Source organism: Chrysochloris asiatica, unplaced genomic scaffold, assembly GCF_000296735.1.
Source record: "Chrysochloris asiatica unplaced genomic scaffold, ChrAsi1.0 scaffold00151, whole genome shotgun sequence".
Taxonomy (NCBI): domain Eukaryota; kingdom Metazoa; phylum Chordata; class Mammalia; order Afrosoricida; family Chrysochloridae; genus Chrysochloris; species Chrysochloris asiatica.
Window position 1 is genome coordinate 7,241,683 of NW_006408669.1, and position 11,979 is coordinate 7,253,661.

At 39.3% G+C, this 11,979-nt stretch overlaps 1 protein-coding gene across 1 annotated transcript in view; it reads right to left on the reverse strand.

The window, feature by feature from the left end:
• The window catches only part of CNTN3 (contactin 3 (plasmacytoma associated)), a 499,366-nt gene that overhangs the window by 277,148 nt on the left and 210,239 nt on the right, over positions 1 to 11,979 (reverse strand). Inside the window, exon 4 of the mRNA XM_006870787.1 lies at positions 10,805 to 10,900. Coding sequence (XP_006870849.1) covers positions 10,805 to 10,900 — 96 coding nt within the window. The remainder of the gene's footprint in view (positions 1 to 10,804; positions 10,901 to 11,979) is intronic.

An 11,979-nucleotide genomic window follows, 5' to 3' on the forward strand; every position in this document is an offset into this window, starting at 1 on the left:
AAAAACCTTGGGTGTTAGTCCCAATTCCTTGTGCCAAAATCACCAAACACATGATGGGATCCTGATGCCTCCTGACGGCCACTAGAATGCAGGGAGCAATCCAGTGGTTTAGCTATATGCAGGGTACCAGTGAATTAAGGGTGCAGGACACATTTCAGTGGATGCTTCTTTGGGTCTTGGTACTTCCAAGTTATCATGGAATAAAAGCTATGATCTCACTGAGAGATGTGAGACATTGTCAAGTTTTGCAGAAACACTAAAACACCAAGCTGCTGCTGAACCTCATCAACACTATTACAGCACACTTGGCGACACATCATCTAACTGCAAAATCTGAAAAGAGCCTGCTTTGCATGCGCTTCTCTATGTGTTTGCAGATCTAAACCAAACCCAAATTAGAGGCTTACTTGCTTTTGATATCACACCTGAATGCTGGAGATGTACAGACAATGATCCCTTTTCAGCTTTGGTACTCTGGAAAATTCATTACAAAGAGAACAAGCCAGGTTTGGGCTTAAGGGGAAATATGAGCCATTAAAAATATTATATAAATATGCTGGGGACTCAGGAGACCACCAAAAAGGGGACTAAATCAGAGTGGAAAAGACAATCTTTAGAAGACCACTCCAGTCTTGAACTGGAAAGAATACAATGAAGCCTTCAGTGAGGAAGAAATACTTTGGTCCTGAAGTGCCATGTACCTTTCAGTGTTTGAGTTGAGAAATGAAATCATGATGAAGGAAGAAGTCAGAGTGGAGTAGAGAGGTAAGTAACAGGAAACTCTTCTGTAAACCAGTTACTGGAACAGAAGACAGGCAAGTGGCTTGAACCAGCACCATATGCTTCATTTGCAGTTTGTTAGAAACCGGATCTCTCAGACCCTACATCAAAACCACAGAACCAGAATTTGCTTTATAACAAGTCTCCAGTTAACTCATGTGGGCACTGAAGTCTGGAAACCACTGGAAGCACTAGGGAGAGAGCGCATGAGCCAGGCAATGGGACAAACTTTCCCACTGGAAAAGGTCACCCATAAGGTGACCTTTCTTCTAATATGATTTTGGGCATTGCTGATTTGTTCCGTTTGAAAAGCAAGCATTTGAATATGTTACAATCATTAACTCTGCTGCCTTGGGTATGAAATATCAGAAACTCTTGGCTTAGGTCAGTGACCTTATTACTGAGAACTTTTTGTCTTTTTGTGGCATGATCATTTACAAAATGGCAAAACGGGTGCTGGTAGAGATGGTAACCTAACAGTCAGAGACTGGCCAAGAATCAGGGTATCCAAGTTTCTCGTTCTATATGGCCCAGGTCTGTGAGCCACATTGTAGGAATGCCCAAACTGTACCCTTAAATTAAACTGGGAGGTGTGGTGCTACGGTTTTGGCCTCTTGCCTCATCTATCATTCCTAAGCAAGAAGTTTGACCTCACATATTCTAGGGCATTAAAAAGCTGAGGGTTCACCCTATGAGCTCATCCCCTGGGCAGAGTTTCCAGATTCTACCTTAGACTATTTTTCATCCTATTCCTCTCCATACATTCAGCCCAAAGAATCTAACTCACAGATTATTTCCATAAAGGGCCTAGCATACTGTTTATCATGGAAGTAAACCTGCTTCCTTCAATTCACTTCTGACTCTTGAGAATCTCATGGGCTATGGGATAGAACTGTTCCATAGAATGTTCAGGGTTGTATTCTTTCCAGGAGGATGTTGTCAGGTCTTTGTTCTGCAGGACCACTAAGTAAGACTGAATTGTCAACATTTAGGTTCACAGTCCAACACAAACCACTCGTGTTATCCAGGAATGTTAGAATGTAATAATGCTGTTGTTGTTGTTAAGTGCTGTCAAGGCACTTCCAACTCAAAGTGACCCTGTATGCGGTTTCTGAGGAATGGCTGGTGAGTTTGAACCGCTGACCTTGTGGTTCAAACCGACCTTGCAGTCCAACGCATAAACCCACAGCACCACACCAGGACACCAGCATGTCATAATAAACAATAATCAGAGGTAACTATCACCTTCATCATCATCATCATCATAAACGTAGCCCTTGCATAATGACTTTCAAGTATCAACGAAACACACTAACACCTCTCCCTCTTTTATCCATACAACTTATCACTAGTAGTATGTACTACATACACTACTTCTTGGATCAACTATGAACACTCATGGAAGGAGCAGTCAAGAAATCAAATGACGTATTGCATTAGGCAAATCTGCTGCACAAGTCCTTTTTAAAGTGTTGAAGAGCAAAGATGTCAGCTTGAGGACTAAGGTGCACCTGACCCAAGCCATGGTATTTTCAATAACCTCATATGAATGTGAAAGTTGGACAGTAAATAAGGAAGACTGTAGAAGAATTGAAGCTTCTGAGTTATGGTGTTAGAAGAGAATATTCAAAGCGCCATGGGCTGCCCACAGAACCAACAGACCTGTGTTGGAAGAAGTGCAGCCAGAGTGCTCCTTGGAGGCCAAGATGGCCAAACTTCATCTCTCATACTTCCCACTGGCTGGAGAAGGATATCATGTTTGGTAGGTTGAAGGCTCAAAGAAAAAGAGGAAGCCCCCCAGGAGAGATGGATTGGCCAAGTGGCTACATCAATGGGCTCAAGCGTGGCAACAATTGTGAGATTAGCTCAGGACCAGACAGTGTTTTGTTCTGCTGTGCATAAGGTCTCTATGAGTCGGTACTGACTCGATGGCACCTAACAACAACAACACTGCATACAGTGTTACAGTGTTATTTATCACTCCAATTTCTTAATGACACTGACATCATTGTGGCCACATTTTGTATGATATCAAGTGTCAACACAGGATAGTGTTTGAAGTTTTAATAAATGTCTCCCTTTTTAGTTTAGTTGTTATTATTAGGTGCCACTGTATTAAACACAGTAGAACTGCTCCTAGGGTTTTCTAGGTTGTCATTTTTACAGGAGCCGATCACAAGGCCTTTCCGCAGGGTGGATTTCAATCACTTTATTATAAAAGAGTTATTACCACAACTGGCAAAATGCCTATTTCATCAAAGTCTTCTTCACTGCCAGAATAAATATTTATGATTTGTGTATTTTTTATGTATGTATTAAATATATATCTGTACATTTACATAGAGTGATTCCAATCCCCAAAGAAAAAGATCAGATTTGTAAAGATACTGGTAATAAATGCAACATTAATGAAAACTGAAGGGAAAAGGGGGAAAAAAAGGTATTCCGCTTCATTCAGAAGCCACTTACAATGGAGTCTGAGGAATGGAACCCTGTTGTAAGCCGAGGACGACTTGTTTTCTCTGTGTTAGAAGAGGGAACATGCTGGGTAATAAAATATGATGGTGTCTCAAGCAACATCAAATTTAAATAAGAGACCAAACAAAAATGAAGAAGCATGAGAAAATGAATGATGGTAATTTAAAAAGGAGTGAAGACAAAGAAGGGGACTTACAAGTCCCATAGACACTGTGGACCTGTAGGAAGAGGGCCCCAAACACCCCATATCACGTGTTCTGATAAGCTGTGGGCTCACCGCTTCCACTGCTCTCTGACCCAGTCCAAGCCCTCTCCTGAATTAATGCCCCCTTGTGTGGCGCTGTGAGTAATTGTGCTGGACTGCAAAGTTGGGTGGAACCACAAGTTCAAGCTCACCAGCCGCCCCTTGGAAGCCCTATACAGGGTCACCATGGGTCGTAACTGACTCAATGGCACTTAACAATACAGCAGTCAAGGCGGAAGATTAAATAGGGATGATAGTCAAGGTTTAGGAGCAGAGGCCGCTTTGATCTATCAGTGTCTACAGCTGTGTCCCATAAAAAACAAACATGACTAAACCCAGTGCCTCAATTTAATGCCTGTGCACAGCAACACTACATAGGGTTTCCCAGATGGTAAAGCTTTATGTAAACAGATGGACTCATCTTTCTCCTTAGGTGTGGCTAGTTGATTTGAATCAGCAGTTCATTGCGTATCCTACAGCATAACCAGGGCCCCTTGGGTTTAACGCCTTGTTGTTGTTGTTGTTGTTGTTGTTAAGTGCCTTCGAGTCGGTTCCGACCCATAGCGACCCTGTACAGGGTTCCCGAGGGTGTAAATCTTTACGGGAGTAGAAACGCCTAGAGGATATTAACTGCTAATTGCCTATACCTCTGAAAAGAAAGTTTCTGATGCATTATCAAAAGATGTAGAATTATATTTTTATGTATGATTTAAAAAAATATTTCATTAGTGGGGCACTGGTTACAAAGTCAGCTGCTAACTAAAAGGATGATGATCAAATTCACTGTGCAGAAAGACCTAGTGGTCTGCTCAGAGAAAGGTTCAACCCAGAAAACCCAAGGGGGCAATTCTACTCTGTCACATGCTTTATGAGTAGAAATCAATTCTATGGAAACTAATAAAAACAGCAACAAACCTAAAAAGGGTTCGTTTATTCATTTCATGAAATTGTTCATTGATTCACTAAGAGAGCTAGTGGTGTAGCTGGTTATGCACTGGACTTTTAGTGTCCATAAAGATTTACAGTCTCAGAAACCCTACACAGGGTTGCTATAAGTCAGAATGGACTTGATGACAGAGTGTTGGGTTTGTCAAATGTGAAAGTGAAATGTGGAACCACCAAAGATAAACATAAATCAGGACGCTATTCCTTTGGTTAGCTCTGATTGGCCAACTGTTCTCCAATTCAATGGCATTAGGAAAAAATAACTTAACACTTTATTAACATATGTTTACTATGCATGTGCCTAGTTAACCAAATTTCCCTTTTAATTATCATTGCTTATATTTAATCATATTTACGAAAGAGAAATCAGAATTTTAAATTGAGTCACCATTTCTGAAACTCATTATAGACAAGCCTCTCCAAGTATTATTATATGCTGCTTTGATCCAATAAAAACTTAAACTAAGTCGAAACTGCCTTAGTGGGTATGGTAGTGGTGGTGTGCCATGGAGTCGGTTCTAATTCACAGCAACCCTGAATAGGGTTTCTGAGGCTGTACATCTTTACAGCAACAGAAAGACTCGTCTTTCCCCTGAGGAATGGCTGGTAGTTTCAAACTGCTGACCATGAGGTTAGCAGCCCAACTCGTAACCACTATGCTACCATAGCTCCTTACTGGGTACAGTGCTAGTCATTACATTTCTAACACCTTTCCTTTTCTCCTCATAACACAACCCTTCTTTTCTTTTGCACATTAATTATGTTAGTTTTTCTTCATTTCAAGGCTATCATTAGGTGGAACCACAAACTCAGCAGCTGGGATAATCTCATACACAAGGCTCATCTAATTAAAATAAGTCTTACTATTTTGCTGGTGCTATGGTGTGGGTTTGTGGGTTAATGCACTGAACAGCAAATTCAGTCTGAACGACAACGTTGACAGTTCAAACTCACCAGCTGCTCCTTAAAAATCCTTTACAGGGTTGCTATGAGTCTGAACTCACTCGATGGCACCTAACAACAACAACCATGGTGCTGTGCTGTAGGATAAGCACTCGACTGCACTATCGGTTTGAACCACAAGGCTGGCAGTTCAAATCTACCAGCTGCTCCTCGGAAACAGTATATAGGGTTACTATGAGATGGAACTAATTCTATGTCACTTAACAACAACAACAATTGACAAGCAAAGTCACTAGGTGGCCCAAATGGCCTGTGCTCCACTAACAACCTAAAGGTTGTCCATTCAAACCTACCTAGTGGGCCCCTGGTAGCACGGCCTGTGAGCTACAGCCATCTATATGAAAGTGAAGACTGCTCTATGAACAACTCTGTTTACACATGGAGTCACCGTGGAATGGAATTCACTCAACAGCAACAGATTTGGGTTTTGATTTTACTAGGAAACACCTTCTCTGGTTCATTAAGATTTTTAGCATAAGGAATTCAGCATTCAAGATCTTGACCTTGCCAGGGGCTACTTTTTGCCGCCACAAGGAGTGTACAGGAGCATGTAGGTAAGACGGAAGGAGGCAGAGACAAGAATTATGGAGAAAGATTGTTCTTGACACTGGTTTGAAGCCCTAGATGCAGCAGATTGGGTTCTCCAAGAACAGATGCTAAGACAATTTGAAAGAAATTAATTTTTATTAGACACTGAAACCTGTGAACGGAAGAAGGAAGAAAAATAATTGGGCAGAGAAAGAACTTTTAAAATATTGATATGGCTTAACAAAATGTTAGTCATGCTGGCAAGAAGCTCTGGAGTGAACACTACCCAACGGAACTGCCCCAGCATTGGGCAGAAATGGCCTACCATTTCCATGTTTTGCTCGACTATTAGTGGTTTAAAGGAGCTCTGGTAGCGTAGTGGTTATGAATCGGGCTGTGGTTAGGTAGGTCTAAGGTGTGTACTTGGCCAAAGCCACTGTGAGGCTGAAACACATCAGAAGATGCTGAGAGATACAGACGATCAATTAAACCAGCTCACCTTAGTTTAGAAGTAGGTTCTGGGTGGTATCTATCTGTGTTGTCCAGAAAGCTGAACTACATACAAGCAAGTTAGACATCCTGGCTACATAAGCCAATAAATTTCCTGCTTTCTTCATGCCACCTTGACCTCAGTTGCTTCTACTTACAATGAATGCTTTCCTTCAAAGTAAATGATCCTAGGAAATCTAAATATTCCCTCACTATTAAAAAGCAGCTCTGGAACCCATGCCATCAACATCACGGCAATATCATCTGCCAGTTAAGCCCCAAATCTGCAGTCTCCCACTGGCTCACATATTTCAGATAACTAAAAACTGAAGGTGGGAGCTGTTTGTTTCATTGGGCTGAGGGTTTTGTGATTAAGACTGGTAAATCAAGAGGGAAGAGAACCTTTGGTTTGTATGTCACATTACAAATAAAGTCCAGCATATATATATATATATTTTATTTGAATAAGCTCTACCAAGATGGGAAGCAGACTTCTCAGTGTTTGCCTGTGGTCAGAAAGATCCTCTCTACCTTGCTTACCTCTGAGGAATTATCATCCTCTCAATAACAATGTGTGTGAGTTTCTCAGAGACCAGTGATTTATATATTAATAATGCCTTCTGTCTTCCCACAAGTGACCAGATTTGCAATAATGAGCAGAAGAGTAAAATCAAAACAGATCTCCAGGCTCATATGAAATAGCAGGGCTTATTAAATTATTTTTATATGTGTTTATGTTTGTTTTCACTCTGGGTAGCTATTTTGTTAAGCTCCTGAATTTCAAGCAATATTTCAATTTATACCAATAAAGATTAGATTTGCAATTCCAATATCCAGTGAAAGTGATGTGTATGTATATATATATATGCAAGAAAATCATATACATGTACATATATGTATATCTGTGTACACCTATGTGCATATGCATACATAGATATGTGCAATCCGGAAGGACTTTCTGTTGCACTGACTTGGTAGTGTTTGCTGGGTGGCATGTATCTCTCAGCTCCTTCGGAGTCTCAGTACTAGGCTCATTACTTCTCTATCAGTTTCTTGTACTGTGGGGGTTTGTGTGTTGCTGTGATGCTGGAAGCTATGCCACTGATATTTCATATACTGGCAGGGTCAACCGTGGGACACAGGTTCCAGCAAGACAGTGAAAACTGTCCCAGTAACAACAGAATATCATCATAAATAGTGCCAGAAGACGAACTCTTCAGATTGGCAGGCACTCTAAATGCTACTGGGGAAAAGCTGCTTCCACAAAGTAGAGTTGACTTTGATGATATAGACAGAGCTTTGGGACCTTACTTTGCTGGTGCAGCACAACTCAAAACAATGAGAAACAGCTGCAAACATCCATTAATAATCAGAATATGGAATATAAAAACTATGAGTTCATGGTAATTAGAAATTGTTCAAGAATTAAATGGAATTCTTGAAGGTAGAGCTATCTTAGGCACTGGTGAGCTGAAACGGAGAGGTACTGACCATTTTGAACGAAATAATCATATATGAATTAGTGTGCCAGGAATGAAAAATTGAAGAGAAATTACATCTTGTTTGTCCCCCAAAAGAATACTGAAAGATTTATCCTAAAGTACAACATAGTCAGTGATTGGATAATATCCATATAAATACAAGGAAACCCCAATAATTCTATTATTTAAATTTACACACTGACCACTAATGTCAAACAAACAACAACAAAAAAATTTAAGTTTTTGTTTTTTAAATCAGTTCCTGCTGTCTGAAATTTATCAAATATGCAATCAACATACATTGATAATGACTACTGACTGGAACATGAAAGTTGGAAGCAAAGAAAATATGAAAACTTGATGATAGAAAAGATACTAGAGAACTTATGATTGTAATACCAATGACTGAATTCATTTCAAATAACATTATTCATGTCAATACCACCCAAAGCAATTTACACATATAATGCAATACCAATCCAGATTCCAACGACATTCTTCAAAGAGATGGAAAAAGCAATTACAAACTTTATATGGAAAGGAAAGAGACCCAGGATAAGCAAAGCACTGCTTAAGAACAAGAATAAGGTTGGAGGCCTGTCACTCTCTGACTTTTAAAATATACTATAAGGCTACAGTGGTCAAAACAGTTTGATACTGGTACAATGAAAGGTACATAGATCAATGGAACAGAATCGAGAACCCAGAAATTAACGCATTTATATACAGCCAATTGATCTTCGACAAAACACTAAAATATGTCCCATGGGAAGTGGGATAGTCTCTTCAACAGATGGTGCTGGCAGAACTGGAAAATAATATGCAAAAGTCTGAAACAAGACCTTCACCTCACGCCTTATACAAAAACCAACTCAACATGGATTAAGGACCTAAATGTGAATCCCAGAATTATGAAGGTCATCAATGAAAAATTCTGGACAAATGTGAAGGCACTAATGATGGGAATACATGGACTACAAAACATTTTGAAAACCACACAAACAAAAATAGATAAAATACAGGAGTGGGACATACTGAAAATTAAAAACTTATGTACATCAAAAGACTTCACCAGAAGAGTAAAAAGGGAACCCATAGAATGGGAAAAAATCTTTTGCAATGACATATCAGACAAGGGACTCATTTCCAGAATATACAGGAGACTGCAACACCTCTACAAGAAAAAGACAAATAACCCAATTAAAAAGTGGGCACAGGATATGAACAGACACTTCACTAAGGAAGAGATCAGGGCAGCCAACAAACATATGAAGAAATGCTCACGATCACTAGCCATTAGAGAGATGCAAATCAAAACAACAATGAGATATCATCTCACACCAACAATAACAGCAAAGATGAAAAATGGAGAAGACAATAAATGCTGGCGGGGATGTGTAGAGACTGGGACACTCTTGCATTGCTGGTGGGATTGCAAAATGGTCCAACCTCTCTGGAAAACAATATGGTGTTTCCTCAGAAGGTTGAAAATAGAAATGCCCTATGATCCAGCAATCCCTCTACTCAGTATTTACCCACAAGAAAAACGAGCCACAACATGAGAAGACATACACACACCAATGTTTATAGCAGCAGAAGATATATGCACACCAATGTTTATAGCAGCACTATTTACAATAGCAAAAAGATGGAGACAGCTAAAGTGCCCATCTACTGAAGAATGGATAAACAAATTGTGGTACATACACACAATGGAATATTATGCTACACTGACGATAACAAGGAAGCGGTAAGCCACCACATAACATGGATAAACCTTGAGGACATTATGCTGAGTGAAATTAGTCAGTCACAAAAAGAGAAATACTGCATAGGACCATTACTGTAAAAGACTAAGAAAAAGAAATTATACTAAAAGGGGGTAGGGGGAAGTCTTTGTTGGTTGCTGGGAAGTTGGTGATGGGTGGAGGAAAGGGGGGAGGGCAGAGCGCAGGGTGGGGATTGGACACAGGAAAGCTTGGGTGCTAGGGAAGGGGGCAATATACAGGGCAATATACCAGCCCCTTAAGAAGAGCATTATGCTTGGTAAAATCCTGGTGTGGTGCAGTAGGATAAGCACTGAACTGCTAACAACAAGTTTGGGGGTTTAAACCCACCCGTTGCTCCTTAAAAACCTTACACAGAGTTGCTATGAGTCTGAAAAGAGTAGACGACACGCAACGACGACAAAGTCAGCAAAAAATAGAAAGCTCTTCAATGAGATCGACAGACACAGTGACTCAGCAGTGGGCTGAAGTACAGGACCTATAGTGAGGATACCCAGGACTGGGAAGGGTTTTGTCCTGTCTTCCATGGGAAGGATTCTGTTCTGTTTTCATATGTTGCTGTTACTGTTAAGTGTCATCGAGTTGGTTCCAACTCATTGACCCTTAATAGGTTTCCAAGAAGCAGCTGGTGGGTTTGAACCACTGACCTTGTGATTAGAAGTTCAATGCTTATCCTATGGCACCAAGTGGAAAGAGATTCAATAACAAATATTAATGATCATATGTACGTTTGTGAGTGTTAAGTGTGTGAGAATAAGAGTGAGAGAGAAGTGGAGGAGACTGCAAAGACTCCAAAGTGTGTCTCGGTCTAACCCTAAACAACTAATGACAATAATGTGAGCATTAAACTTTATTCAGCAGTGTTACGCAACCAAAATGAATTTGGTATCTCTCTTTTCCTTAAAAACTCTCCTTGTTGGAATGAGTTTTGTAAGTTTCTTTGGATAAATTTTGTGTTTTTTTCCAGTTTCCCATATTCCAACTCAGTTGACAGAATTCCATACTGTTTGATTATCAAAATTATAGAAACAACAACAGTAAATATGCTGAGGACTTTTCCCTGAAGCCCGCTGGGTAAACACACAGAGCGAAAACACACCATTTCTTACCTCCAGAGTGAGGTGGGGGGCCACAGAGTAGGACGACTCCTTGGCCTTCACGCACTGACACTGTACTTCTCATTCTGCTTTTAAAATTTTCGAGATCTGATTTAAAAGAAAACAAAACTGAATTTCAGAAAAGACAATTTTATTCAAAATTTCACAGAGACTTTCTTTTCTTTTGGAGGACACAGATATTTTCAGGAACCAAAGGAGGAGAACACTTTCTCTGTGAGGAACAAGTAAGATTTTTACTTTTTTATTAAGACTTCTATATCAACGTTTATCTACACTCACTAATATTGTGTATTGTAATAATGCTGACAATGGCATGGACTATTCAAAATGGCAAAATGTATATGAGAATCAATTAACTACACAGTATGATTCCGAGAAGGAAATGAAACAGTTTGAATCAAAAAACATATTTCAGTATAAATACCACATGTGCTACATTATAATCCTTTAACTACTGATAAACTTTTGCCTCTAACCTTGTAATGACTGCCAACTTTTCATGAAATTTTTCCTAAAATATTGAATCACAAATCATCTAAACTCAATTTTAGTCATCTATAAACATACAGGTATTTTTAAAAGAGTTGAAAATGTTCAGTTTCTGGCTATAAGCCCTCATTGCTCTATGTCTTAAAAGGAACCATGGAAAACATGTATCAAATCAGTATAATTCATTAGCACAATTCCTTGTCAAATAAGTATGATTTTTATAGCTATACAAATGCAATTTAAAAAATAATCATGTAAGGCATTTTTGAGTGTTTAATAAAGCTAAAAAATACCAGCCAAAAAAGACTAACTATTTTGATTATCAGGGATTAAAACAAAGTAATTTTTTCTACAATTAATCGAGAGAGGCAAATACACACTGACTTACAGTCTCTCTAGTTTAATTACACAATGGAAAATATTCTATTGACTTCATTTTTAAAAAGCTTAAGTCTATGTTGGAAAAAAGGAAGAAGCTACTGTTTTTCTAAGTTCTGGTTTGAAAAAAGGGTGTTTGTGAATCATACACTTCACATACTGTTGCGGACCGTGTACGACTGGTCAGAGGTTCAAGGCCCTATAGGCCCGAGTGTAACAAATGAAACCACTTGGCAGTTAATAGCAAATTGTTTTTCATCAAATTGTTTAGTCATATTTATTTAATTCCAAACATGAGC